The 27640-nt window shown below is 43.2% G+C and overlaps 1 protein-coding gene across 1 annotated transcript in view; it reads right to left on the bottom strand.

The window, feature by feature from the left end:
- mdn1 (midasin AAA ATPase 1) overlaps nt 1-27640 on the bottom strand; it is a 227351-nt gene that overhangs the window by 24131 nt on the left and 175580 nt on the right. The window contains exons 80-90 of the mRNA XM_078542396.1: nt 25625-25842; nt 25375-25506; nt 23999-24186; nt 22908-23069; nt 22199-22336; nt 20786-20924; nt 15649-15824; nt 13862-14002; nt 13135-13276; nt 9644-9966; nt 1800-1952 (exon numbers count right to left, since the gene is read on the bottom strand). Coding sequence (XP_078398522.1) covers nt 1800-1952; nt 9644-9966; nt 13135-13276; nt 13862-14002; nt 15649-15824; nt 20786-20924; nt 22199-22336; nt 22908-23069; nt 23999-24186; nt 25375-25506; nt 25625-25842 — 1912 coding nt within the window. The remainder of the gene's footprint in view (nt 1-1799; nt 1953-9643; nt 9967-13134; nt 13277-13861; nt 14003-15648; nt 15825-20785; nt 20925-22198; nt 22337-22907; nt 23070-23998; nt 24187-25374; nt 25507-25624; nt 25843-27640) is intronic.

Below are 27640 nucleotides of genomic sequence, written 5' to 3'. Positions count from 1 at the left end.
CAAGGGAGAATGCTATAGTTCTTGCTCCTTGGGCTTTATTTATCTGCTGCCTGGTCTGTGTTCCTCCCACAGGTCTGCCTCTCTACCTGAAGGTAAATCTCTCTCCCCGAAGATAACCCAGAGCTTCTGGCTCAGAGGCGGGGAAGCTACTCACTGCGCCACAAGTCTTTTCCACGGAAAACACTACGCCGCACCCCACCCCACCCCCGGCCCCCTCAACAGAATCATTACAGGTCAGAATGCATGTTGTAGCTAATGGCTTTAGATTGATATTTTAAGAGCAATAACATTCATTTATAGGCATCACTCCTTATACATCATTCATTTCTCAAAGAGCATGTTGCAGGTTCGAGTCCCAGCCTAAAGGTACCTCCCTACACCAAATGGTTTTCACCATACTTTAGCTGAACACTCATTTAATACATCGTCACAGAAGAAAACCTGTGGTACAGGATCCATTCTGCAAAACTACAGCTCCAATCAGCTATCTGTGCAGTGCCTTCAATGTGGCAGCAGAGCCATCTATAAGCCTGCCTAGCCACCCCTTACTGATTGGAGGTCACAGCAGTGTGGGAACCTAAAGGATCAAAAACAATTCCTATTCACCCAGCTTGATAAAATGCTAGCCATTTACTGCTGCACTGAATAGAGCTCATGCTCTCTTCAAATTTTCGGCAGGAAAGCTTCATAAAGAACAACGGCAAAATGTTTACACCACACAATTGCCTTGTTGATTTCCCTAGGACTTAAGCTGCTTTGAATTCAGCCCTGCTCCTCCAAGATCCACAGCTAGTCATCAGAACGTGCACAAGCATGGGCAAATTGACTGGATTTGCAACATTCCCCCTTTCGCTGCGCAGATGGACTTGACCTTCACCCACTGCCTCTCCACAAGAGCATGCCTGAGACTGGAATCTTATTAATGAAGCAAAGCTGCATCCTATTCCTTTAATCCTTAGTGCCAGTGCACTATCTGGGATTCCTTTCTTGCAAGCTAGGCCACAGGCCAGCAGATGACTGCCTGCAAGAATCAGCCTTCTTCAGGCAGAGCCTGTTTCACCAAAACAGAGAATGAAGATGGATATGTGAAGTTAGTTTCTCATTTATGGGATCCAGCTGAAACTTCCCATCATAAATATAGGTAACATTTAAGTCAATAAGTTAAAAAGGACACAAAGACTGTTACAAGTTTGAAAGTGCTTGTGTTGAATCTGGGGATCAAATGGGAAGACCACCGGACTAACGCAAGCATCCTCCATGAAGCTGTGTCTACCAGCATTGAAGCCCTGCTCCTGTGGAGCAAACTACGATGCGTCCAGACGCCCAAAAACCGCTTCACTCGGCAGGTTTTCTTCTCACAGCTCTCCGTTTGTCAATGCTCAAAGGGCGGCCAAAGGAAAATAAGAAAGGATACGCTCAAGGTCACCCTAAAGCGTGGAGGCATTAACACCACTAACTGTAAGGAGAATGCTGCCGATCACTTGGCAAGGCACCACCTGGTCCATCAAAGTGCAAGCCACTTTGAGGCTCAGCTACTTGACAGCAAGGCAAACGGCAGCAGCAAAGGGATGGAGAAGGAAGCCAACCTCAGGCTGTGATTTCCACTCCCCTGCACAACAAAGTGCCCCCACTGCGGAAGAACATGTGGATCCAGTATTGAGCTCCTCAGTCATCTGAAGTTTCACCAAGCCTGAAGGCCGTCATCCTCGATTCCGGGGGACCACTGACGACGACAACGTACAACATGCAAACGTATGGAAACGTTCTCTCACTCCTTGCACCGACTGATTTAATTATACCTCTTTAGCTTGGTCTCTCTCAGATGCAGATCCAGCCAGTTCCACAGCTGTATCACTCTGAAGGTTCTCCTCTCCAGTCTTTCCTTCAGCTTCATGCTCCATTCGCTGTTCGGACTGAGGGACCTCCTGGTCATCTTCTGTTTCCTCGTCTGCCTGAAAAGAAAAACAGAGATAAAATTGACACACCCTTCAGAAAAATCAATTACTTTGCTTAAAAATAATAAATTTTCATTGACTTCAAAGTGATGAAAGCAACTAATTTTACAAAGATGAGAACCGATCTGAACAAAAATGCAAGAATGCAAGAATGTTAATTACCAGAGGCCCGAGGATTAATTTAATATACTTTCAACCTGTGTAATATTTAGCTGCACTGTGACAGACCAAGAACGGACCAACACCACCACAATCTGTAACCTCATAGTCCAGGATGTCACTCACACACAAGGCCAACACTAGCTCAGAGGGGTACGACCAGGAGGAGATCAGCTAAATCTTCAAATGAGTGTTAATGAAACAACAGCACAGGGCCACCTGCATGCCAAACATGTTATACGCAGCGCAAATTAATCCTACAATTAACAGATCAAAGTTCTGCCATCTTATCATCATGTCCAGTCAAGAACGATGGTTTGACAATTGGGTAGCTGGGTCTACGGCAGGTGGTGAGGGAACAAGAGAGGAAAAAAACCTACTTGACCTCAACCTCACCAATCTACCTGTGGGCCATCAGATGCATTCAATACAATCTGTAGCCTGTAGCCCCAGCTCTACCATTACTATCATGCCGGACAATCAACCCTGGTTCAATGACGAGTGCAGGAGGGCATGCTTACAGCAGCACTAGACATACCTGAAAACGAGGTGCCAATCTAGTGAAGGACTACAACACAGGACTATTGGTATGCCAAACAACATAAACAGCATGCGATAGGTAAAGCCAAGCAATCCCACAACCAATGGATCATATCAGATCTCTGCAGTCTTGCCACACCAGTGGTAGTGGACAAATAACTGGAGGAGCAGGCTCCACAAATATCTCCATCCTCAATGATGTGGGAGCCCAGCACACCACTTCAAAAGACTAGGCTGAAGCATTTGCAACCATCTTTAACCAGATGTGCCAAGTGGGAGATCAGGATCAGGCTGATCCTGAGGTCCTCAGCATCACAGATGCCAGTCTTCAGCCAATCTAATTCACTCCATGTGACATAAGAAACAACATAAGGCACTGGATACTTCAAAGGTTATGGACCCTGACAATATTCTGGCAGTAGTACTGAAGATTTGTAGTCGACAACCGGCTGCGCCCCTAGCCAAGTTCTTCTAGTACAGGTACAACACTGGCATCATATTTTTCACAATAGTATGGTGGGATATTTTAAGGTAGGCTTATGTGTGTGGCGCTGATTTAATCGAATTAAGAAGTGTTGGATAGACTGCAAGGTTGAAATTATTAAAAGAGTTAGATGTAAAAAGGGTATTTGAAATGCTAATGAGTGAGCTAGGGTAAAAGTCAGTAGCTAGGGTGTAAATGAAATTTGCATTTTCAGATAAGGGGAAAAGTTGTTGAATTTTCAAAGAAAAATGATAAAGTTTTAAAACAAGATAAATAGGGCAAGGTTATTACATTTATTTTTCCCAAAAGGAAAAGGCCATACTGACAACATAAGAGATATGTATGAGAAATTATAGTATGAGAAAAGTAAATTCTAAAGACATATGGGAACAATGAGATTTACAGATTAAAGAGGAAGTAAGATGGAAAGTTGTATCAGCGGTGGCTGTATAGATTTAAAAGATATACCATATGGAATAGATTTGGGGGAAACAGCCTCTAGCCACTTTGCAGAAGTCCGCTGTTCCAGTAACCAAAGTTGTGTTAAAAGCCTTTGGGATTCCACTGTTGAGTGGGTGCCTGTGGTAACCTTGCTGGATTGCCTATCTAAATTTAAAACCTATTTCTGGACTGTTGCCTTAAAGGGGTGTCTAGTTGGGAGTCTGATTAATTAGGAATTTTGGGATTTAATATAATATTAAGTAACAGTATAACTGATCTTGTGTACATGTTTTATTCCTTTGCTAATTAATGTTTTAAATTTAATTTTTAAAATCTCTAAAGGTGTTAACGGACTCATTGCTTCTGAATTCAGTGCACAAACCTTGTTATAATAAATACAAATTGCAAGACTGTTGTGATAGCGTGGCCAAGTTTCCCTTGTAGATTTAGTCAGCCTGGGAAATACCACCTGCCATATCATAACACTACCCAGAAACGTGTAAAATTGTCCAGCTATGTCCAGTCCATAAAAAGCAGGAGAAATCCAACCCACCAATTAACACCTCAGTCTACTCTTGATCATCAGCAAAGTGATAGAAGGTGTTGTTGACAGTGCTATCAGGCAGCACTTACACAGCAATAACCTGCTCACTGATGCTCAGTTTGGTTTCTGCCAGGGCCACTCAGCTCCTGATCTCATTACAGCCCTGATCTAAATATGGACAAAAGAGCTGACCTCAAGATGTGAGTTGAGAGTGACTGCTCTTGACATCAAGGCAGCAGTTGACTGAGTGCGATAACAAGGAGCCCTAGAAAAACTGGAGTCAATGGAAATGAGGGGAAAAACTCTCCACTGGTTGGTGTCATACCTAGCACAAAGGAAGATAGCTGTCATTGTTGAAGGTCAATCTTCTCCACCCGGGACATCGCTGCAGGAGTTCCTCAGGGTAGTGTCCTAGGCCCAACCATCCTCAGCTGCTTCATCAATGACCTTCCTTCCATCATAAAATCAGAAGTGGGGATGTTCACTGATGACTGCACATGTGTAGCACCATTCATGATTCCTCAGATACTGAAGCAATCCCTGTCTATATGCAGCAAGATCTGGACGACATTCAGGCCAGGGCTGTTAAGTGTAGCACAAATGCTACGTGCCACAAATGCCAGGCTATGACCATCTCCAACTAGAGGGAATCTAACCATCTCCCCATGACATTCAATGGCATTACCATCACTGAATCTGCCACTATCAATATCCTGGGGGTTAGCATTGATCAGAAACTGAACTGGACTAGCCATATAAATACTGTGGCCACAAAAGCAGGTCAGAGGCTAGAAATCCTGCAGTGAGTAATTTGCCTCCTGACTGCCCAGAGATAACCACCATCTACAAGGCACAAGTCAGGAGTGTGACAGAATACACTCCACTTGCCTGGATGAGTGGAGGTCCAACAACACTGAAGAAGCTTGACACCATCCAGGACAAAACAGCTCACGTGACTGGGACCCCATATAACTTAAACATTCACGCCCTCCACAGTGAAAGCAGTATGTACCATCTACAAGATGCACTGCAGCAATCACTAAGGCTGTTTCAATAGAACCGTCTAAACCCATGACCTCTACTACCTAGAAGAAAAAGGGCAGCAGGTGCATGGGAACACCAGCACCTTCCTCTCCAAGCCACACACCATCCTGACTTGGGATTATATCGCCGTTCCTTCACTGTTGTTGGATCAAAATCCTGAGTTCCTTTCCTAACAGCACTGTGGATGTTCCACATGAACTGCAGCGGTTCAAGGCAGCGGCTCACCACCACATTCTCAAGGTTAATTAGTGATGGAAAATTAATGCTGGCCTAGACTAAATGTCTTATCTTCTCTCCCCCACCCCACACACACCACCTCCTTCAGGCTCCGTGTCCACCTCTCACCCGCCCATTGCTATTTACAATCGCTCACTTGCTCCGGCTCCCTCCACACAACATCCCATGAATGGATGCATTTTTTAAAAAAAATTGATGAGATGAATGTGCCATGAACAGCTCATACTGAATCTACAGGCAAAAGTCCAGCACATAAATGCAAGAAGCAAAAACGTCATGTGTGTAAGCATCTTCAGACAACAATGGCAATTGGTTATTGATAGCTTGCAATTATATGCCATCTTTAACTCAGTAATACACCCCTAGGTGCTTCAGTGACGTGATTTAATTAATGAACAACCTAATTAATGAACAGCCATCATAGCTGCCATTACCCAGCCACTTTACCCCATGTTACTGAAACTATTACTCCCATCAGAGTAACAATTACTACCATCAGCAGCTAATTTGGTTAAGTCATATCCCAAAACGCAGAGTAATAATGCTTGTATAGAGTAAGGTAAACCACTAATGTAATTGCTGTGCGAGTGGCGATACTCTCCAATTGCCTGGATGAGTGCAGGAGCAATAATGAGCACTCTATATGCAAGGATTGTTTAATGGGAGTATTTTTTTTTAAAAAAAGGCTCAGTAGAATAATGAGTCTTTTAATGAGTCTGATGAGTCAGGGAGAGATAGAGGGTCAAATATGTAATCAAATTTCAGAGAAGTGCAAGAATAATAAGGCAGTAACAGCAGGGGATTTTAACTATCCAAATATTAACTGGAGTAGTTTTGGTGTGCAAGGTAGGGAGGGAGCAAAATTCTTAAGTTGCATCCAGGAGAACATTTTTAGCCAGTACATAGAAAGCCCAACAAGGAAGGGGGCAGTTCTGGGCCTAATATTCGGAAATAAGCCCAGGCAGGTGGAAGGCTCATCAGTCGGGGAGCATTCAGGAGATACTGACCATAACTCAGTTAGACGTAGGATAGTTATGGAAAAGGATAAGGTTGGGCCAGGAATAAAAGTTCTAAACTGGGAAAAGGCTAATTTTACTAAGATGAGATATGATTTGGCCCAAGTGGACTGCGGGCAGCTACTTGCAGATAAAACTGTGTCAGAGCAGTGGGAGGCATTCAAGGAGGAAATAGCGAGAGCACAGGGTAAATATGTTCCCGTAAAGACAAGGTGGGCGGGGGGACCAAGTCTGGAGAACCCGGAATGTCAAGGAGCAAAAATCTTATGGCAGATACCTTGGGCTCAATACGGCAGACCCCTTAGAGGAGTATAAAAAATGCAGGGCAGAACTTAAGGAAATTAGGAAAGCTAAGAGAGTGCACGAGAAAGCATTTGTGGGTCGAATAAATGAAAACCCAAAAGGGAGAATAACTAGGAAAAGAGTAGGGCCAATTAGGGACCATAAAAGGTAATGTGTGTGTGGACCTGGAAGTCGTGGGTACAAACCTCAATGAATACTTTGCATTGGTCTTCACAATGGAAAAGGACAGCATAGGTATAGACATCAGGGCAGAGGACTGAAATATTAGAGGAAATTAACAGAGGGAGACAGGAGGTTCTAGCTGGTTTAGCGGCCTTAAAAGTGGATAAATCTGCCAACCTGGATGAGATGTATCCCAAGCTGTTGAGGGAGGCAAGGGAAGAGATATCAGGAGCCCTGGCAGTAATTTTCAAATCCTCTCTGGCCACAAGTGAGGTGTCGGAGGATTGCTAATGTTGTCCCATTATTAAAAAAGGGAGGAAGGGATAGACTAGGAAGTTATAGGCTAGTCAGTCTAACCTCGGTGTGGGGAAGTTATGAGAAAGAATTCTGAGGGACAAAATAGATCTGCACTTGGAGAGACACAGATTAATCTGGGATAGTCAGCAGGGATTTGTTAAGGGAAGGTCATGCTTGACAAATTTGATGTAATTTTTTGAGGAGGTAACCAGGAATGTTGATGAGGGTAATGCATTTGATGTGGTCTACACGGACTTCAGCAAGGATTTTGATAAAGTCCTTCATGGCAGACTGGTCAAGAGAGTAAGAGCCCATGGGATCCAAGGCAAAGTGGCACACTGGATCTTAAACTGGCTGAGAGGCAGAAAGCAGATGGTGATGGTAGAGGGACGTTTCTGTGATTGGAAGTCTGTTTCCAGTGGGATTCCGCAGGGTCTGGTACTGGGACCCTTGCTGTTTGTGGTGTACATAAATGATTTGGACTTAAATGTAGGGGGTACGATCAAGAAGTTTGTGGATGACACAAAAATTGGTAGGATGGTAAATAGTGAGGAGGATAGCCACAAACTGCAGGAGGATATCAATGGGCTGGTCAGGTGGACAGAGCAGTGACAAATGGAATTCAACCCAGAAAAGTGTGAGGTAATGCACTTGGAGAGGGCTAACAAGGCATGGGATCACAATATGAATGGTAGGACCCTGGAAAGTACTGAAGATCAGAGGGACCTTGGTGTGCATATCCACAGATCCCTGAGGATAGCAGGGCAGGTAGATAAGGTGGTTAAGGCGGCATATGGGATACTTGCCTTTATTATTCGAGGCATAGAATACAAGAGCAGGGGGGTTGTGCTGGAACTGTATGAAACACTGGTCAGGCGTCGCTGTTCTGGCCACCACATTATAGAAAGGATGTGATTGCACTAGAGAGGGTGCAGCTTGTCTGAGCTGGAGGGTCTGAGCTATGAGGAAAGATTGGATAGGCTGGGGTTGTTTTCCCTTGAGCAGCGAAGGTTGAGAGGGGTCCTGATAGAGGTATATGGGATCATGAGGGGCATAGATAGGGTGGATAGGAAGGCACTTTTATGTAGTAGAGGGGTCAATAACCAGGGGGCATAGGTTTAAGGTAAGAGGCAGAAGGCTAAGAGGGGCGCTGTGGAGAAATTCTTTCACCCAGAGGGTGGTGGGAGTCTGGAACTCTCTGCCTGAAAGGGGTGGTTGAGTTAGAAACTCTTGTAATATTTATGAAGTATTTAGGTATTCACTTGCATTGCCATAGCCTCCAGGGCTATGAGCCAAGCACTGGAAAGTGGGATTAGTGTAGTCAGATCTTTGTTGACTGGTGTTGACACGATCGGCCGAATGACCTCCTTCTGTGCTGTAAACATCTATGAATCTATGAATAATCATTAGGTAATTTTCCAGGACTTATACCAAAGTTATCAAAATCTGGTAAGATTAAAACCACCCAAACAGGCTTTAAAACTATAAGCTCAAAATTAAAAATTCCCCAGTGGAAGTTACAAAAGATTAAAAAATAGGACGCAATGATCAGAAAGAACCTAGTTCAAACTTATGAACACTTTTAGCCCCGTGGTTTACTGGCATTTAAAGTTTGCATAGTGTTTATGAAATTAATGAAACCAAAATTAGATTTTCAAATAATCACTCATCTCCATTACTCTCAATTTACCACAAGAACACCAAAAAAGAAGCACAGCACAATTTTGAACCCTGCAATTCTCCAAGTGGTAAATTAACAAATCATTAGATCATTTAGATGCTGTGCACTTCTCCATAAAGAAAAGGGAAGGTTCATTTCAGACAACTTTGATCCATTTTCTAGTGATACTTTATCCCTTCTATTATCCTCAGTAGTAAAAGACTTATATTTATATAGCGCCTTTCATGATCAGAGACCATCTCAAAGCACTTTATAGCCAAAGCACTTTTGAAGTGTAGTCACTGTTGTAATGTAAGAAATACTGCAACCAATTTGTGCACAGCAAGTTCTCACAAACAGTAATGTGATAATAAGCAGATAACTTTTTCTTATGATTATGATTGAGGGATGAATATTGTCAGGATACCAAGGAGAACTATTTCAAAGAAAATTGTATCATGGCATCTTTTACGTCTATCCAAGAAGTCACATGGAGTCTTGGTTTAACATTTCATCCAAAAGACGGCACCTCCAATAGTGCAACATTCCCTCAATACTGCACTGGGGCCAACTTTGATTTTTGTGCTCACGTCCTGGACTGGGGCTTAAAGCCCACAACCTTCTGACTCAGGAGAGAGTGATACCTACTGAGCCATAGCTGATACAAGCCAGGAAGATCATCTGCCCTTTATTCTGTTAAAAAAGAGGCTACACAAATGCAAGTTGTTGTTGCTTGCCCTTTCTCCCAAAGCTGTGAGGAAAAAGTAAACCATATAAAAAGTAAGTAAGGAAATTGCATACTTTTGGCTGCTGCCCCTCGTCATCGGGAACTCCTTTGTTTTCCCTGGCGGATTCCTCCTGTTCATCCTCTTTAGGCTGCTGTTGGTTCATGTCTTCAGCATTTTCTTCTTTCCCATGTTCCTGGTCTTCCTCAAGATTTTCTTCCTTGCTCTCACTCTCTTGCTTTTTCTCATCAGTTTCCTGCTCTGTTTGAGAATCTTGGTCCTGTTCTGGCTCAGCACTCTCCTCCATTGTCTGAGCACTCTCCTCCAGCGTCTCATCTTCATCCGGATCTTTCTCATGGAAATCCTTTAGTTTTTCTTCTATATCAAAGGGATTGTCTCCTTTATAAAATTAAAAGAAGATTTATTATAAATGACGCACACAAGACCTACAACTGTACCGCAGAGGATTATGGATGCTCCATTGTTGAATACATTTAGGGTTGGGATAGACAGACTTTTGGTCTCTCAGGGAATTGAGAGATATGGGGAGTGGGCAGAAAAATTGAAGCCCATGATCAGCCATGATCATATTGGATGGCGGAGCTGGCTCGATGGGCCATGAGGTCCATTCCTGCTCCTATTTCTTCTGATCTAAAACGAAGGCTACAAATTAGATTCAAGGGGAACCGTGCATACATCTCCTTACATCTTTCAAATTTTTAGTATATCTTCACTTTCTTATACTTCAACTAACTACCAATTGCTCTGTACCTAAAGGTTTGTACAGATGTCATTTGAGCTGTTTGCTCGGAGGCAAGGGCTAGTCTGGAGCAATGTGTCTTCTGATTTGAAAAGAAAACAGGCCAGATTCTTGTTCTTGATCACTGTCCAGTGATCCCTGCTGGAAAAATACACGGAATAGATTCCGAGAAAGAAAAATTCCAAGGGGAGAACCCATCTGTGGTTAGACTAAAAAAATTAAAGAAAGTATCAAACTTAAAGAAAAAGCATATAATTGTGGCAGGTCAGGAGATTAGACAGATTATAAAAGACAGCAAAGAATAACCAAAAAAATTGATAGGGAAGGAAAAAAATTTGAGTACAAGAAAAAGCTACCTAGAAATATAAAGACAGATAGTAAGAGCTTCTACAGATGTATATAAAAAAAACAATTAACAAAGTGAGCGTTGGTCCTATAGAAAGGTGAGTCTGGGAAATTAATAACGGAAAATAAGGAGATGGCAGATGAATTGAACTGGTATTTTGCATTGGTCTCCACTATAGTGGATACAAGTAACATCCCAGAAATAGCTGTAAATCAGGAAATGGAAGAAAGGGAGGAACTTGGGAAAATTACAATCACCAGAGAAGTGGTACTACTGAGAAAAGTGTTGGAGCTGCAGGCTGACAAGTCCGTGGGTAATGATCGGCTTACATACGAAATAGGAGCAGAAGTAGGCCATTCGGCCCCTCAAGCCTGATCCGCCATTCAAGATGATCCTGGTTGATCTGCTTGTGTGTCGATTTCCACATTCTCATCTATCCCCAATAACCTTCAGTTCTTGTTAGGCAAGGGAATCAATCTATCTCTGCCTTAAAAATATTCAATGACCCCGCTTCCACCATGTTCTGAGGCAGAGTGTTCCAAAGTCTCACAGCCCTCAAAAAAAATTCTCCTCATCTCTATCCTAAAAGGGAGGCCCCTAATTTGAAAAGTGACCAATAGTTTGGACACACCACAAGAGGAAACATCCTTTCCACGTCCAACTTGTCAAGGCCATTCAGGATCTTGCATACTTCAATTAAGTTCTAAACTCCAGTGGAAACAAGCCCAGCCTGTCTAACCTATCCTCATAAGACAACCCACACATTCCAGATTTCAATCTCGTAAAGCTCCTCTGAATCACCGCCAACACACTTACATCCTTCCTTAAATAAGGAGACTAAAACTGCACACAGTATTCGAAATTTCACCAATGCCCTGTATAACTGAAACATAACATCCTTACTTTTATGTTCAATTCTTCTTGTAATAAAGGGTAGCATTTCATTAGCTTTCTTGATTACGTGCTGTGTCTGCTTACTAACTTTGTGACTCATGCACTAGAACACCTAGATCCCTCTGCACCTCAAAAGTGCTGCAGTTGTTCTCTGTTTAAATAATACTCTGCTTTTTTATTCTTCCTGCCAAAGTGAACAACTTCACATTTTCCCACATTATGGTGGCTACAAGAGCAGGTCAGTGGCTAGAAATCCTGCAATGAGTAACTCATCTTCTGACTCCCCAAAGCCTGTCCACCATCTACAAGGCACAAGTCAGAAGTGTGATGGTATACTCCCCACTTGCCTGGGTGAGTGCAGCTAACACAACACTCAAGAAGCTTGACACCATCCAGGACAAAGAAGCCCGTTTGATTGGCACCACATCAACAAACACTCACTCCCTCCACCACCGACACACAATAGCAGCAGTGTGTACCATCTACAAGATGCACTGAAGGAACCCACCAAGGCTCCTTAGTTAGCACCTTCCAAACCCATGACCACTACCATCTAGAAGGACAAGGGCAGTAGATAGATGGGAACATCACCACCTGGAAGTTCCCTTCCAAGTCACTCACCATCATGACTTGGAAATATATCGCATTCTTCACTGTCGCTGGGTCAAAATCCTGGAACTCCCTTCCTAACAGCACTGTGGGTGTACCTACACCACATGGACTGCAGCGGTTCAAGACAACAGCTCACCACCACCTTCTCAAAGGCAACTAGGGGTGGGCAATAAATGCTGGCCAAAGCCAGCGAAGCCCACATCCCGAGTAAATTTAAAAAAAGACCACATCTGTATAGGGTATTGCTCTCCTTATTTAAGGAAGGATGTAAATGCATTGGAAGCAGTTCAGAGAAGGTTTACTAAACTAATACCCGGAATTGGCGGGCTATCTTATGAGGAAAGGTTGGACAGGCTAGGCTCTAATCCTCTGCAGTTTAGAAGAGTAAGAGGCAACTTGATTGAAACATTTAAGATCATTAGGGGTCTAGACAGCATTGATGTGGAGAGGATGTTTCCTCTTGCGGGAGAATCTAGTACGAGGGGCCACTGTTTAAAAACATAGGGTCGGCCATTTAGGACAGAGATAAGGAGAAATTTTTTCTCTCAGAAGGTTGAGAATCTTTGAAACTCTGCTTCCACCGCCTTTTGAGGAAGAGAACCTTTGCATATTTGTAAGGCAGAGGTAGATAGATTCTCGATAAGCAAGGAGGTGAAAGGTTATCGTTGTAGGTGGGAGTGTGGAGTTGAAGTTACAATCAGATCAACCATGATCTCATTGAACGGTGCAGCAGGCTCAAAGGACCGAGTGGCCTACTCGCACCCCTGGAAACAGTCAATATCTTGAGAAAATGGGCAAGAAAATCTGTTCTGTACAACCTGGGTTTAAATTGGGTACTGAATTTATTCACTGAGCTGTAAGCAGGCAAAAGAGTGTCACGGCCTAAATATTGGAAAATCTAATAAACCCTGGACATTCTTTGCATATATTCCAAACAAGTCTGCAACTAACTTGCCTTCTTCCTCCTGATCCTCATCACTCTTTTCTCCATCTTGGCTTTCCAGATTGAGGTCTTCAGGCAGGTCCAAGGCCTCTGCTTCCGGTTGTTTTTGCTGATTGCCTTGGTATGGATCCACTTCGTTTTCATCGTACTCACGCTAATGTAATGAAGTAGATTAGTAAGTCCCCCTCACGCTCGCATTTGAAATCTATTCAGATTACTAATAAAATCACTAGTGCAGGAACAGGTTCTAGTCTGTGTGACGAGGTTATGTGAAAACACCGAATAAAGGTAATGTAATATTTATTGTGTGATTGATGTGCACACTTGTATCTTCCACAATAGGCATTTTATGAAGAATGTTTTAAACGTGATGTAACCATCAGTGTCAAGGGAACATACTTCACTACTATTCAAAAGTAGAAATGCCAAAGATCTGATCTCCCACTACTCACAGCTTTGTGTAGAAAAAAATATTGTTTTAAAAAATTCATTTGTTATTTTCCCCCTGCATGGAGTCTTTTTTCCTCCCCCAAAAATGCAAATTTAAGAACGTTGGTAAGTTATTTGTATTCCTTGCTCACTATCTCAGAACCTCATACAGATAAGGTAGAGAACTAGAGCTTGCAGCATGGAGAACTTCAGATGTGAACTCAGGTCCAGCCACTCACTGGCATAGCCAGCTAATAAACCAAACATTGTGTTACTGCACATAACCGCAGGGGAACTCAAATGTCAATACCTCATCCAACTGCTCATGGATTTTCTCCTTGCCTTCCTCTTCCCCCCTCTCCTCTTCCTTCTCCTCATTTCTATTTTTGTCACTCTCATTTTGGTTTGTTGCATCAATATTGTCATCTTTAGCAACGAGTTCAGACGTCTCCTGTGGTTAAAAACAATTGGGGCATGAAATTAAAATAAAACTGCAGCTATAACAGGTCAAGGTGGAACTGGTCAATTAACAGAAGTGAAGAGGATCTCCAAGAATTGGGGTAGGGAGGTATGTAAAGACCAAGTATTTGAATATATGCAATGTTTTCCAAATTTACCTAGTACAAGATACTTGTGTGAACTGTAAGAAAGAAATGTCCGTTGATCGATGACATCAAAAAACCCTAAATCACCTAGAGAACATTTGGAGGTGCAGCCAGTCCTGTTCTTATAACAATCTTTCTTTCAAGAATTGATAATTTGGGGTATATTCTACAAAAAGTAAACAATCTTACAATGTCTTATGAATCAAAATTAAGAACATTTGTTTAGCTGCCTTCGCTGTTTTCCTCCCTTCTACTTTCCAACCAAGCCAGACCTCCCTAAAAGTTCCCCAATCCTAGCTTGGAACCCATCTCTCTCTCTCAAGCTTCTCTCTCATGTCCCACACCCAGAACTCCAACTCCACGTTCCCCTAATTGACGAGATCCAACTTCTACCCTTTAACCACATTCCTAATAAACTGCTGACTACCTAATTTTCCTTCCTAGACCCCATGCCAGCTAACGTTGTAAATAATTCCCTCTCCTCAGGTGCTGTCCCCCACCAACATTTCTAAATCACCATCGCCCACCCCTTCCCCTCCTCAGACCTCAGCTTGCAAATCATCACCCTATCAACAATTTCACTTTCCTCTCCAAAATCCTTGAAGATGTTGCTATCTCAAGTCCATGCCAGTCTCTCTCAACTTCATTTGTATCTTTTCAGTCAGGCTTCCACCTTGCCAGAGTACTGAAATGACTCTGACCAAAATCATGGCTGACAATCTCTGACTGTGACACTGACACATTGTGCCAAAGGCTGCAGAGAAGAGGGACAATCGACCACTCTGCTAAATACCTCTCTCTTAACCAGCTCTTGGGACTGCCCACACTTGGTTCCATTCTTACCCATCCCACCATATCCAGGACATCGCCAATAGTGGCTTCGCTTCCTGCCCCCACATTACCATCAGAGACCTCAAAGGATCCATTCTTTTTCTCATCTATATGCTATCTCAAGTAGCACGCGTTGGAACTTTTGATTAGAAAATGTTCCTGATTGATCAGTAAAACAGTTAAACAAGTTACTAATTTTTAAACTTAGAACTCAGTTTTGCTAAAACAAACCACATCAAATAGAAGCTAAAAAAAAAATTGGTTTTGGGCTCAAGAGTTGGTACATGTGATTCATGGCTGCTTCAAGGAATCCCAAGAGTTGGTACTCATCTGGACTTGTCATGTGTCACTGGCTCAGAAAGAGGATCAGAGCATGGAAATAAGGGAATTAAGGAAAACAAAAAGTCATTTAAAACAAGTATAGATTATCACTGTTGTCCCACATTCTGCTGGAGTAAAAGAAAATGAAACAAAGGAGGAAAGTCTACACGTTAAGCATCCAGAAAGCATTTGTCTTTGGTACAAATGGAAACAAAAATGACTGTCAATTATTTTGCGTTGCAATCTCAACCATTTTCAAAATGAATGCCAATAATCATGAACACTGAAATTACTTAATTAAAAGTGAATTTCACAGATTTATAAGCGCTTGCTATCTTACCATATCCATCCCAGGCCCTGTATCTTCAGCCCCTTCGTTAACACTGTCTTCATCATCGTCATCCCCCCAAAGTCTTTCATCTAGTTTGTCAGCCTCCGCATCTTCTAGGTCACCCATCTGTTTATCCAGTTCTTCTTCCTCTTCAGGATCTGATTCCTCATCATTGTCATCCTCTCCTAAAGAAACAATTTGGCCATTTAAATATAAATTGGAACTAATTATTGATTCTCATTTGAGAATAAGATGAAACATTGCAATAGCTACATTCATTTGCTTTCAGTTTAACTAGGCCATTTGAAAATAAAAACAGCTTAAGGTGCAAGGGCAATTGTCAAAAGGAAAGTTAATTTATTTCCCACATAGAACATTTGATCTTTCTTTTAAAAAAAAGATGAGACACCTCAATTTTAGGCTTGTCAGGTAAGAGCGATTGCTGGGGCTGGAAGCAGATGTGAAATCTGCTCCCGCCAGTGATTGCCTTCTGATAGCAATTTCACACTGGCTGCTAATTAATTGCCGGCCAGTGTGAGATGCACGTCGAGAGGCTCAGCGCTGTTGGAGTGGGGGTGAGGGAGGGGAAGAGGGTGGGTGCTGAGATGAAAGAGGGTGCGGGCTGGAGGTTTAAAAGGAGCTCCCTGAAGACTGAGGATCGTTGTGGAACTGCTTCAGAAAGCTGCTGAGATTTTCCAAGGGTCAGATTACTGTGTTGAGATCCTGTGCTGTAAAGTGTGGCTGGAATACGCCTTCTGCACCCAGACCTGGATGCAGTGCAGGAAGAGGTTCAATGATCTTCTGTGCTCTGCCAGGGTGAGCATTGATTCCAATTGTAACCGTGGAGAGACACGTGTGTGTGACAGCACTTGTAGGGGCTCATGGGTGTGAAATCCCAAGCTTAAATTGGCACGTCTTCCTGTGCTGTTAAAGACTGAATGTGATTAGGGAGGATGGCTGGCATGTACGTAAGGATGGGGTGCTGCAATGTGATGGGCACCTGAACCTGAGTCTTTGGGGGAGGCTGGTAATGATGTGGCATGAAGAGGGGGGATTAATGAAAGCACTTTTGTCCATACAGGAGAAAAAGGAGTCACAATGCACAGGAGCAAGGATGAACAGGTGGTGGTGTCCCTAATCTGCTGATATTAAGTCAGACAGAGGAGCAAATCCTTGAGATGGCTTGTGAACATGGAGCAATTTCACTGGTCATAGAGAGGCAGGGGTCTCGGAGGTGGGTGGGGGGGTGGGGGTAAGAGTCCACTGGACAAGGAAGAGATTGGGCGAGGGTATGAGAGATGTAGGGCAGCAGTCGTAGGGCTGACATGTGAAATCCACTAATCCCCATTGCTCATCCATTCAGGAGTCTTTGCTCACTCAGATGTCCATTTGGAGAAGCAACCAAAATGCATGCACTCAGTTCTTAATGCTACTTGAGTCTTACATATGTTTCCCCTCTCTCAAATGGAACATCCCCTAGACCCCAGAGGGACCCCAAGGACCCTCCCGTAACATCAGAGGATGACCTGTAGCCAGATGCATCCACGTCACATCCCCTTTCTGCACCAAGCACCAGCACATAAGCGTTTTGGAGCAGATGGTAATGCACACTGGGAAAGGCATGTCACACTCTCTTGAGGTGCTGATGGAGGCAGAGGGTCCCCAGGGCGCCAGCAGCCGAAGAATTGCTGGAGACCAGGACGACGCTGAGCCCAGGGCAGATGATGAGCCTCTGGAGTTATCCATCAGGTGGCAGGTACTGGATGTCCAGCGGGATGCATGTGACGATCTGGCACAGATCCGAGAGTCTGCATGCTGTAGTCTCCGTATTGGAGGAGTCCATGCAGAGCATGAGCACTGCATTTGCCCAGAACTCTGAATACACAGCTTCCTCCTTAGAGACAGTGGCAACTCTCATGGAAAGGCAGCTCCAGGAACTCAGATCAGGGGTTTCTGAGGTTGCATTCACACCTGCGAGCCCACACACTGGCAGTGACCTCAGCAGGTCAAACCTCATATTGATGGACGACCTGCAGCTACATGAATCTGGGGGCGTCTCTCAGGGCGCTCCTGATGATGGCAGCAGCTCCTCCCCAACTCTGCCTGTGACCATCTCATCTGGGGAGATTGCAATGACTGAGGAGTGCCCAGCCATCATGCTGGACTCTCCCGCTCAGTTGGGGCCCACAAGGCCCCGGCGACCAAAGGATGGCCACCAAAGTCATCAAGGCCGACAGGGCATCAGAGTCAGCAGTCTGCCTCCAATCCAGCTGCCAACAAGGGAGAAGCACCAAGACGTAGCACTTGTAAGTGGAAATTTACGTCACTATGATCACATATGGAGTCTCGCGAGTGAATCACTTTTCATTGACATGTGTAATGTATATCTCACACTTCACTATTAAAATGTGAGATCATCTGCAATGGCCTTAGTGTGCTTCATGACGTTGTTAGGGAGGAGGCCTGGGAATCGTGTGCAACACACAGACTGAGCTGCAAAGTTTATTTCAGAGGGAGGGACAAGAGTAGAAGGTGACAGGAGGGCTTCATCAGCATAGAGCAGTAAGGTGGCAGCCTCATTGTGATCATTTGTACTCCTGGCTTTGGAGTCCTAATTGAAAGTCCTCTGAATTAAGGGCCTCCCATAAGCATCCACAATTCTGCATCTTGTTCCCTGTCTGAAGCTGATCAGGCTCCTCCTCTGAATCAGCACTGGATTTGTCATCTGCAGCCTCAGGGACACCATCACTGTCTTCTTCCCACCCCTGCCAAATTGTGCAGGGCACAGTGAACTATTACAATAAGGGAGGCGTATTCCAGAGGATATTGCAGTGATTCCCCTGAGCAGTCCAGACAATGAAACTTTATCTGGAGTGGCCTATTGTCCTCTCATTATTGCCCTTCTGGAGGCATGACTGAAGTTGTAGCTCTCCTCAGCAGGAGTCCTTGGGTGTCTTAGTGGTGTCAACAGCCACCTTTTTGGCGAATGGCCTCCATGACTCAGTAGCCAGTTATCCAACCATGCTGGGGCTATGAACAGCTTTGGCACCTGGGAGTGATGCAGGATGTAGGCATCACGGCAGCTTCCTGGATGCCTGGCACAAACTTGCAGTATCTCACCCGCTGCAGTTACACAATCTGCACGTTTAGATTGTAAAGCCCTTTCTAAACACAAAAGGACCAGCTCCCCCAGCTGGTGCCTTGTTGGGCATATGTGTGCAGTCAATAGCTCCCTGAATTCTCAGAAATCCTCCAATTGCAGCAAATCCCCTGGCTCGCTCTGCCTGGCTGGCCTCGTCAGTCCTGAATTGAATTAAGGCGTTGACCCTTCTAGATAATACAACTATGGCCAACTTGATGCAGCTGTGGGCAGCGGATTGCGAGACTCCGCAGAGATCTCTCACTGACCCTTGGAACGATCCTGAGGCATAAATGTTCAGGGCCACTGTCACCTTCAGAGCCACTGGCATAGGGTGACCACCTACACAGTTTGAGGCTATCTTGGGGCCGATCATGTCACAGATAGAGGTGATGGTTTCCCTGGAGAGGCGGAGCCTTCTTCGGCACTGAACTTCTTGTCACGTCCAGGTAGCATGATTGCTGCCTGTGTACTACCTTGTTGGGTATTGGCGCCTTCTCCTGATCCTTCTCCCTTGCAAAGCCTGCTGACCCACCACCCCTTCTGGCTACACCTCGGTCCTGAGGGCAGAGTCTGGGAAGGTGCCTGTGAGCAACTGGCCTCCTCTCACTTCTGGCCCTCTCAATTCTCTTCTGGAGGAGTTCCCTCCAGCCGAGTACACAATCCCCCTGTCTGACCGGATAGTTGCACAGGTTTCAGCACTGAAGGGGTCTTTTTGCAGAAAGTCTCTGCACATGTTTAACCTCCTAGAATTATCCAAGTGAACCAAAATATTCAAAAACAGTCTATAATGCACCAACTACCAACTCAAAACAAAACTCCTAACTCTTCATCTCTCCAACATCCTGTGGTCCTTTTATCCTGTCCTGGATGTAGAATGAATGAAAAACGTGAAGGCTGCCTGGCAGACTGGCCCATGCGTGAGCATAAAAGCGCACAGGCCACACAAAATCGCAGTGAATTGGGGCTTTAACGGCCTTAACTTTCCCTTTAATTGTCAGCAGGCGCACTTTTGATTTTTGCGTGTGTCACCGACCGAAATATCGTGACTTGGTGCAATAATGCCGGGAAGCCTGCCTGACGTCATCACGCCCCATTGCACAAAGCGCCAGGCCTGCCGTGATCCTGCATGGCAAAGGTAAAATTTTGGCCAGAGTCTCAAAGGTTTAGATGGAAGTTATAGCTGATGTCCACACTGTGATTTACACAACAAAGACATTCTCACAGACTCCAGTTTAGAGCCACTTTTGATTAGATTTCTCCTTCAATTGGCAATCAACAGTTGCCAGCTCCCAACAGTATAATTCTATTATCAACTTTGTGTTTACGATCGACATCATCCGCAGTGGACAGAAAATCTGGATCAAGAGTCAATTTATAAATGGAAATAGTTACGATGCTATAAATGATAAATCTACCAGTTTCCAGAAGCATTCCATTACCTAATATGTTCCATGAAGCCACTTGGTATTCGCAGTAGTGTCAAACTTCACACAAGAACTGGGAATGTACTGCAAGGCTACAAAATAACTTAGGTTCTCAGAATGCCAAACTAAGACCCCAAATGTTTGGTTCCGAAGGCTTTGCACATTTGAGCTTTACTGTCCCCTTCCAAGTTAGTTTCATAAAAGTGAATGAGATACTCTCTGCTGTAAACGCCGGCCATTTTACTACAGCTGCAGCTTCATCGTTCTAGCTCACATCAAATGGTATTAATGCTGTGGTGCAGAGGTGTCACTATTTGAAAGTAGTAAAACGTGCTTTCACCAAGACTTCCATTACATTTAAAAACAGAAAATGATGGAAGCGTTCTGCAAAAACGTCACTGATCTAGAACTTTTAATCTTGGCTTTTCTCCACAGATGCTGCCAGACCTGCTGAGCATTTCTAGCATTTTCTGTTTTAATTTCAAATTTCTAGCATCTGCAGTGTTTTGCTTTTCCATTAAATTTTCCTATTAAACAGTACACAAAAAAGCACATCTCAAATTGTCACTCAGCCACTGACCCGGTTCTTTGTTGTCTCCATCATGCAGTTTTCCCTGGAAGTCCTCAGACATTTCTATCGCATTCTCTTCCTCTTTAACATCTGCCATATCCTCCACATCTTCTTTCCTTTTTTGGTCTTTGCAGAAAGTATCTTCCACCTGAAGAGAAAGAGAATACAAGAGTTTTGCTGTAAAATATGATCTAATTACTTAGCTCAATGTGATATTCTAAATACACAAAATAAAAAAAAAGTTGGGGCTTGCGGGTCAAGAGAATTAAGGAAAGGAAAAAGGGAAAAGAACGAACAAAAGCGAGGGGGAAATAAAATACAATGCATGACTGGCTGCTACCTCAACAGGGTGAGGAAACTGATGGGAAGGAGTTGGAAAGGGAGCCATAGTACCGCAATTTTGCTATTACTGTGATCGCCAATTCTTATTTTCTCCCACCTTCACCGTTAGTGTTTTTACTGACGAAGCACCAAACTAGCAGCAACTTTGTCCCTCAAATAATTTCCAAGATGAAAATAACTCCTTAATATCACTAAATAGCTTCATATTAGTTAAAGTGGAACTGCTTATCGATGTAGTGTAATTCTTACATCAAGCCTCCCAAAAGGCATGCACTTCAGTTGGGATACAGATTCACCAGCAGAGTGTGGTCTATACTAGCACACAGGTGCTTTGAATGTTAGCCAGCTTTTTAAAGATGCAGAATCACAGTCAAGCTCAATCTGGTCCTTAGCCAACAACCCCAGTCAGGACTTTCTAGCAGGGGGTCAACTGGATAGCAAATCATGAGTGCAACAACTGGCTGTTTTTTTTTTTAACCTTCCTAGCCCTCAAACGCTTAGTTTGCATTGACTACATTGGAACTAAGTCGAAGTTAGAAATCAAACCTAGGGCTTTCTGATCTAAATGGATGGATTATACACAGCTTATTCCAGATGAATCACGGGGATCTCTCATTGACCTCTTCAAAACAATAATACATGGATTCAGCTCATAGGCAAGTCTCAATGGAGAAGGTGCAATAAATCACTGAATAGAAGACATTATATGGTGGTTCAAGATGATTGAGTGACAGTACAGAATGTGGATGTTTAATTCATAGCATGCTACAGCTTATTGTGCAGCTCATTTAACTATACAAGTGCAAAAGCTCAACTTGAATTTTAAGTAAAAGGCACAGTTTTTAAAAAAAAAATCATTGATTGCTGAAAGTCTCCTTGAGAGCAGCAGAAGCAACAGGTTCAAGGTGTTGGAAAGGAAAAGGATAGGACACCCAGTGCCCATCTTTCCCATTACAGCAATATTTCTTCAATTCTTAAATCATCCCCCCCAGCCCTACATTGCTGAGGTGAAAGGACTAGGTTCTTTTGAAACCTTAATGTGAAACAATACTGCGTGATTGAGATGCTGAAAAAACATACCTGCTCTTCATTTTCTATCTTGTCGCTGACATCCTTCATGCCTTCACCCTCTCCAATTCCTCCACTCTCATTATCATGAAATTGGGTTGAACCTTCTCCCGCTGCATCCTCCATTAACTCTTTGGGAAGGCAGAATCCCTACTCAAGAAATATCACTCTATATTATTTCCTCACCGTGATTTTTAAAGCATTCATTAAAAACAAAGTTCAATCTTTCCCACCCACGCTATAAAATCACTGCAATGGTTAATGACTTTTGTTGATAACAATCCCAATTTTGTAATAAAAGCACAAGTTCTGTGTTGTACAATACCAAAATATATTTCAAGTCATCGTACTCAGGGGATCACTTATAACAAAGCGAAACAAAATTAAAAACTTCAAAAATATACAAGTTTTTTTTAAAATAAAGTAATAAAATGTGGAAGAATTTTATAGTCAAACCTCCACCTTCAAATATTCAGCTTCCAAAGACATTTATTTTTCCCAATGACTGACAAAGGAACACACCAGAGATGTAAGGTTTTTTTGGTGGAGGTAGCCTGGCAGGATGAGATTTGGAAGTGAAAGGGAGGAGAAAACAAGGCCGTAAAACTGTTATGGAAAATATAGTACTTGATGTTTTATAATCAAAGGAATTTAAACGTAATAATTCAAAAATCTAGACCCATTTAATAATGCAACGGGAAAGGTTAACGCTTAACCGTACCTGCACAGCAAGGTCTGTGAATAAATGAGCTAAAACAGACAGCAATTTTCCACTGCTCCTGTGAGTGGCCATAGAAATCGTTAGGTAGTATAGAACCAGCTCAGAGTAGGTAGTCAGCATAGGAAGGAGTCGCACAATGCAGCAGCAGCTTTGATTGAACAACTAAGGAAGAGAAAGAACACACACTTAGACTGGAATTCCCACACATCAGTTTCTTTCTGGTACAAACAGCAGCAGTCCTCTGCTAAAATTACATACATCATACTGCAATTTGAAAACAAATTCAGTACAAGCCATCATATCTCTGCAAATTTATAAGTTGACCAAGGCAAGAACAAAATTCAGAGTTCCTAGCTTGCCATCATGTTGGCCAATTTGAGCACAGTGGAAGCTTGTGTCGGGTCAGGATGCCTAACCTCTCACTAATACCGCAAAGAAAGGTGCTTCAGCAATCGTCAGCACCAAGCTACTTGGCACAGTTCGCTAACCAAAACAAAACCTCTTGAAGGTTTTCTTTCCACTTGCTTACTGCTTAGGATTTTCAAAATTCTGTTGAGGATAACAGACTAAGGTCAAGTTTCAATCTAAAGTGGATTCTACTAACATTCTACTATCTACTAGAGTTATTTTAAGCAAGGTAGATTCAGGATCCTATATTTATCCTTTCTAAGGAAAGCCAGGAAGGAACAGTGTTGACATGCCAAACTGCAGCAAATTTTCAATTAATTGGCACAAGAGAGAGTTGCTCTCTTTGAAAACATAACTGCAATAAACAGTAGGTTTTCAACACTTCCCCATGGAAGATCTTTTTGCAAAATGAAATACTAGTCAAGTGCTCTTGAAGAGGGTTAATCGGATTACTTCAGCCAGGCATGTACATGATTCAAGCTTAGGGATTACACATCTGTCTGCAGAAATAAAAAAAAATTTTTTTTTAAATATATAAATACAGCAATAGGCTTCCCCCTCTAATAAAAATGTGCGCAGCACAAACCTGATTACATCTGAAGTCTTAATATGAATAAAGGCATAATCTTACATTTAATCTCAGTACCTATATATAAAAAGGGACGTTTTAACACATAACAAACCTGGTACTGTTCAAGTGTGCACTCCTGACGATAGTCCTTTAGTTTTTCCAGAAGGTCAGAAACAGCAGCAATAACTTTCTGCAGATTTAAAGAAGTAATGTCGCTTGCTAATTGCTGCCCCAAACATTTACTTAGGTATCCAGACTGAACTTTGTGCACCATCTCCTTATTCTCATTGTCTTCATTTCCTACAATTGATTAAGACATAAGTATTAATATGCAGTGGCTACTTTCTGGTACCTAACAATAGATTACTCCATCTACTTTTAGTAAATATGCCACAAAAATTGCTCTTAAACCCGGGACATAAAATTTCAAAATAAAACAGTGCGATGTGGGCTCAGTTGTTAGTGATAATTCCTTGGGGAGGCGGGACCGAACACAAACCCAATCGGCTACCCCAATCGCCCCCTAATCCCAATGGAATTACCACGTCATTTTACGTGGGCGGGCCTTAATTGGCCCGCCCAGCGTGAAGCTTGCCCGGATGAGCTCTCCCTGCGTGGGCAGGGGGGGCGATTCCCTGAGTCGGGACCTGCACGCTTTCACGCATGCACACAAATTACAGTTTTTAAAAGCTAAATACAGAAAAGAAAATATTATAAGACATGCCCCCTCATGTGACAGTGTTACATGAGCTGGGAATTTTGTCAAGGAACATTAATGGAAAACTTTATTTAATTTATAAAAACTTCATGAAACTTCATCCCGCCCGTGGATGAGGTTTCATGAAAAATGCAAAGGCCGCCTGGGCTCTTTGCTTGCCTCCCAACCTTAAGGTTGGATGGGTGGCTCATTTAACCTTTTTAATTAGTTTCTAACAGGCCTTAATAGGCATTTGACATTTAGGCGGTTGTGCAGCTGAGTCAGCTGTGCGCCCACTGAACTGAAAATCTAAATGAGGCACGGTGACATTGGGACGCCGAAAAAAGCAATTTCCAGTTTTCTCTTTTGAACACACTAGCATAGCAGGTATCAGAGCAGCCTCCTGTTGCAAGGAGACTTAAAAGGTGGCAAGTCTCTGTGGTGGTGGTGGTAGTAGGGATAAGTTTTTAAAAAATTCATCCCTAGAATTTGAGCATCATTGACAAGACCAGCATTTATTGCCCATCCCTTATGCCTTGGGTGATGAGCTGCCTTCTTGAACCACAGTAGTCTATCTGGTGTATGTACACCCACAGTGCTTTTAGGGAGGGAGTTCCAGGATTTTTACCGAGCATCCCATAAATTGCAATATCGCTGTCCAAGTCTAAAGATATTCACTCCTATGTTTCCTTCCCTCTATTACCAACTTCCCCATTGTAAAATCATGACCTTTTATTAAAGGCAAATACTGAAGAGACAGCTGCCAACAAACAAAGAACACCAACACTTACCAGTGATTTTCTCTTGTTCCTTTCCATTCTCCTCTTTCTGCCTCTTTACTACAGCCTGCACAGCACAAAGTACTGTATTAATTGCTGGCTCCACTTGCAGGGAGAAGTCCACTAACGAACTCACGCTGGAATCTAGTGTTCGAGGAACACAAAAATAGCAAAAATTAATTCACAATGAATTGCATGGCTGATTTTCTGCCTGTAAATTACAATTGAAAAGGTGTTCTACTTGCACACATTTCATTCTTACCATCAAATGTCAGATTCAATAGTTCTTTCTCCCATGTTGTAAATTCATCCATTGCACAACTGACTTCCTCCTTAATATATTCCAAGCTCCTGAACAGTGCTGGGCAGTACGATGCATTCCCAGAGGCAGGAGCAGCAAACATAGCCTGTACATCTTGCAACTGAACCATCGTCCTACTCAGACAACCAATCCCTGTTGAACAGGTCTCAAAACACGTCCTGACAAAACAAAAAAAGAGAATCACATTATGCTTTTATCAGAAAAATGGCTAACTAAACCAGAAACTCTACATCACTGCACAATTTTCTCTTGCCTAAATTAGAATAGGGACTTCACTTCGGAATTAATTAATTGACTATTACGCGCTTTGGGATGTCCTGAGGTCAGGAATACCACTCTGAAACCAAGGCCTTTTAACTTAAGTTAAAAATAAAACACTGCTTCCACAACAGTTCAATGAGATTATCCAATGAGCAACGGGGCCATACATATTAGTTATGCCTGGGTTCAATAGCTAATCATAGGGAGGATAGTGGGCCCCTGTTCCTCATCACCATCTACTGACTCCGAGTGAGGCCACTTGGGCAATTTCTCCCTCAACATACGGATATAGCAGGAGAAGCATCCAAACCCATTCATATTTCCCTGGCCCACTATGGAGAACTTCTTGGTTCCTACTTGGCACCTGTCCCAAATGGAATGGCTTAGCTTTAGGAACATAAATGTCAATCATCTCAGACACAGGATATTATTGTAAGGAAGAGTTCTTCAGGGCAATACCCTGGGTGCAACCATCTTCAGCTGCCTCACCAATCACCTTCCCTCGATCATAAAGGTCAGAAGTGGGGTTGCTGTTCACTGATGATTGCATGGTGTTCAGCTCCATTTGCAATTCCTCAGATATAGAAGCAGTCCATTCCCACCTACAGGAAAACCCAAACGATATTGAGGCTTGGGCTGATAAGTGGCAAGTAACATTCATGCCACACAAGTGCCAATGACCATTTCAAACATGAGAGAATGCAACCATCTTTGCTTGACATTCAGTGGCATTACCATCGCTGAATGCCCCACTATCAACATCCTGGGGGTTATCATTGACCAAAAACTAAACTGGATCAGCCACATAAATACTGGGGCTACAAGAGCAGGTCAGGGTTAGGAATTCTGCAGCAGGAAACTCAGCTCCTCACTCCCCAAAACCTGTCCACCATCTACAAAGGCACAAGTCAGGGGTGTGATGGAATACCTTCCATTTCTTGGATGTTAGCAGCTCCAACAATACGTAAACAGCACAACAGCATTTGAGACAAAGCAACCAGTTTGATTGGCACACCCCGTCCACCGCATTAAACATTCACTCCCTCCATTACTGGCACACTGTGGCTGCAGTGTGCATCATCTACAAGATGCACTGTCGCAATTCGCTACCGCCCAGAAGTGGTGAATCAAACACTTAGGAATACCACAACGTGTAAGTTCTCCAAGTCATGTCACCCTCATTTGGAACTATACTGCCATTCATCCACCATCACTGGATCAAGACCCTGGTACTCTTTCCTTAACAGCACTGGGGACGTGTCTATAGCCACATGGACTGTAACGGTCAAGAAAGCAGCTCCCCACCATATTAAAGGGCAATTAGGAATGGACGATAGAGAGCGCATGTGAAAGGAAAAAAAAGAGGGCAGAAGAAAGACTTGCATTTTGATATCAGATGTTCCAAAGTGTTTTACAGCCAATGAAATACTTTTGAAGCGTGGTCATTGTTGTACTGTAGAAAATGTAGCAGCCAATTTGCTCACAGCAAAATGCAATCTAATCAAGGCCACTTAATATATTTTCTGATGCTAATTGAGCGATAAATATTGGCCAGGACATTGGGATAACTCCCTTGCTATTCTTCTAAATAGTGCCAAGGAATTTTTTGCACCTACCTGAGGGGGAAGATGGGGCCTCGGTTTAACATCTCATCCAAAAGACACCTTTGACAGTGCAGCAGTACTGCACTGCAGT

This window comes from Cetorhinus maximus, chromosome 5, assembly GCF_964194155.1.
Source record: "Cetorhinus maximus chromosome 5, sCetMax3.hap1.1, whole genome shotgun sequence".
NCBI lineage: Eukaryota > Metazoa > Chordata > Chondrichthyes > Lamniformes > Cetorhinidae > Cetorhinus > Cetorhinus maximus.
The sequence above is the reverse complement of the archived record's forward strand: the minus strand, read 5'-3'. Positions and strand labels throughout refer to the sequence as shown.